Source organism: Haliaeetus leucocephalus, unplaced genomic scaffold (genome assembly GCF_000737465.1).
Source record: "Haliaeetus leucocephalus isolate CR32 unplaced genomic scaffold, Haliaeetus_leucocephalus-4.0 Scaffold151, whole genome shotgun sequence".
Taxonomy (NCBI): domain Eukaryota; kingdom Metazoa; phylum Chordata; class Aves; order Accipitriformes; family Accipitridae; genus Haliaeetus; species Haliaeetus leucocephalus.
This window is the reverse complement of record NW_010972587.1, coordinates 3,551,550-3,551,926: the sequence shown is the minus strand read 5'-3', so window position 1 is coordinate 3,551,926 and position 377 is coordinate 3,551,550. Positions and strand designations below refer to the sequence as shown.

The 377-nt window shown below is 74.8% G+C and overlaps 1 protein-coding gene across 1 annotated transcript in view; it reads right to left on the bottom strand.

The window, feature by feature from the left end:
- TRHDE (thyrotropin-releasing hormone degrading enzyme) overlaps positions 1-270 on the bottom strand; it is a 213,789-nt gene extending 213,519 nt beyond the window's left edge. The window contains exon 1 of the mRNA XM_010561962.1: positions 22-270. Within this exon, the coding sequence (XP_010560264.1) occupies positions 22-258 (237 nt within the window). The 5' untranslated portion in view covers positions 259-270. The remainder of the gene's footprint in view (positions 1-21) is intronic.
- Between the last annotated feature and the right edge of the window lie 107 nt (positions 271-377).

The window sequence follows — 377 nt, the reverse complement described above, 5'->3', positions numbered from 1 at the left end:
GAGGCTCCCGTTACCGCCGGCCCGCGGCGGGCCGTCGGCGGCAGCGCCGCACTCCTCGAAGCGGACGCTGAGCAGCACGGCGATCATGGTCACCGCCAGCAGCGCCAGGATGGAGACGGCGAAACCCAGCACCAGCCGCTTGTGCACGGCGATGTGCCGTTCCGTGGTGCGGGGTCTCGGCCCCGCCGCTTCGGCCCAGGGGCCCGGCGGTAGCCCCCGGCTGCCGTTGCGCAGGGCGGCCTCCTCCTCGATCATCATGGGGGTGACGGGCGGGCGTTTCTCCCGCTTCTCCTCCAGGGCCATATCACGGCAGCACCGCCCCCACCTCCCGCGGGGCCGCCGCCCCCCGAGGGGGCCCCGAAAGCATGGGAGGCTCC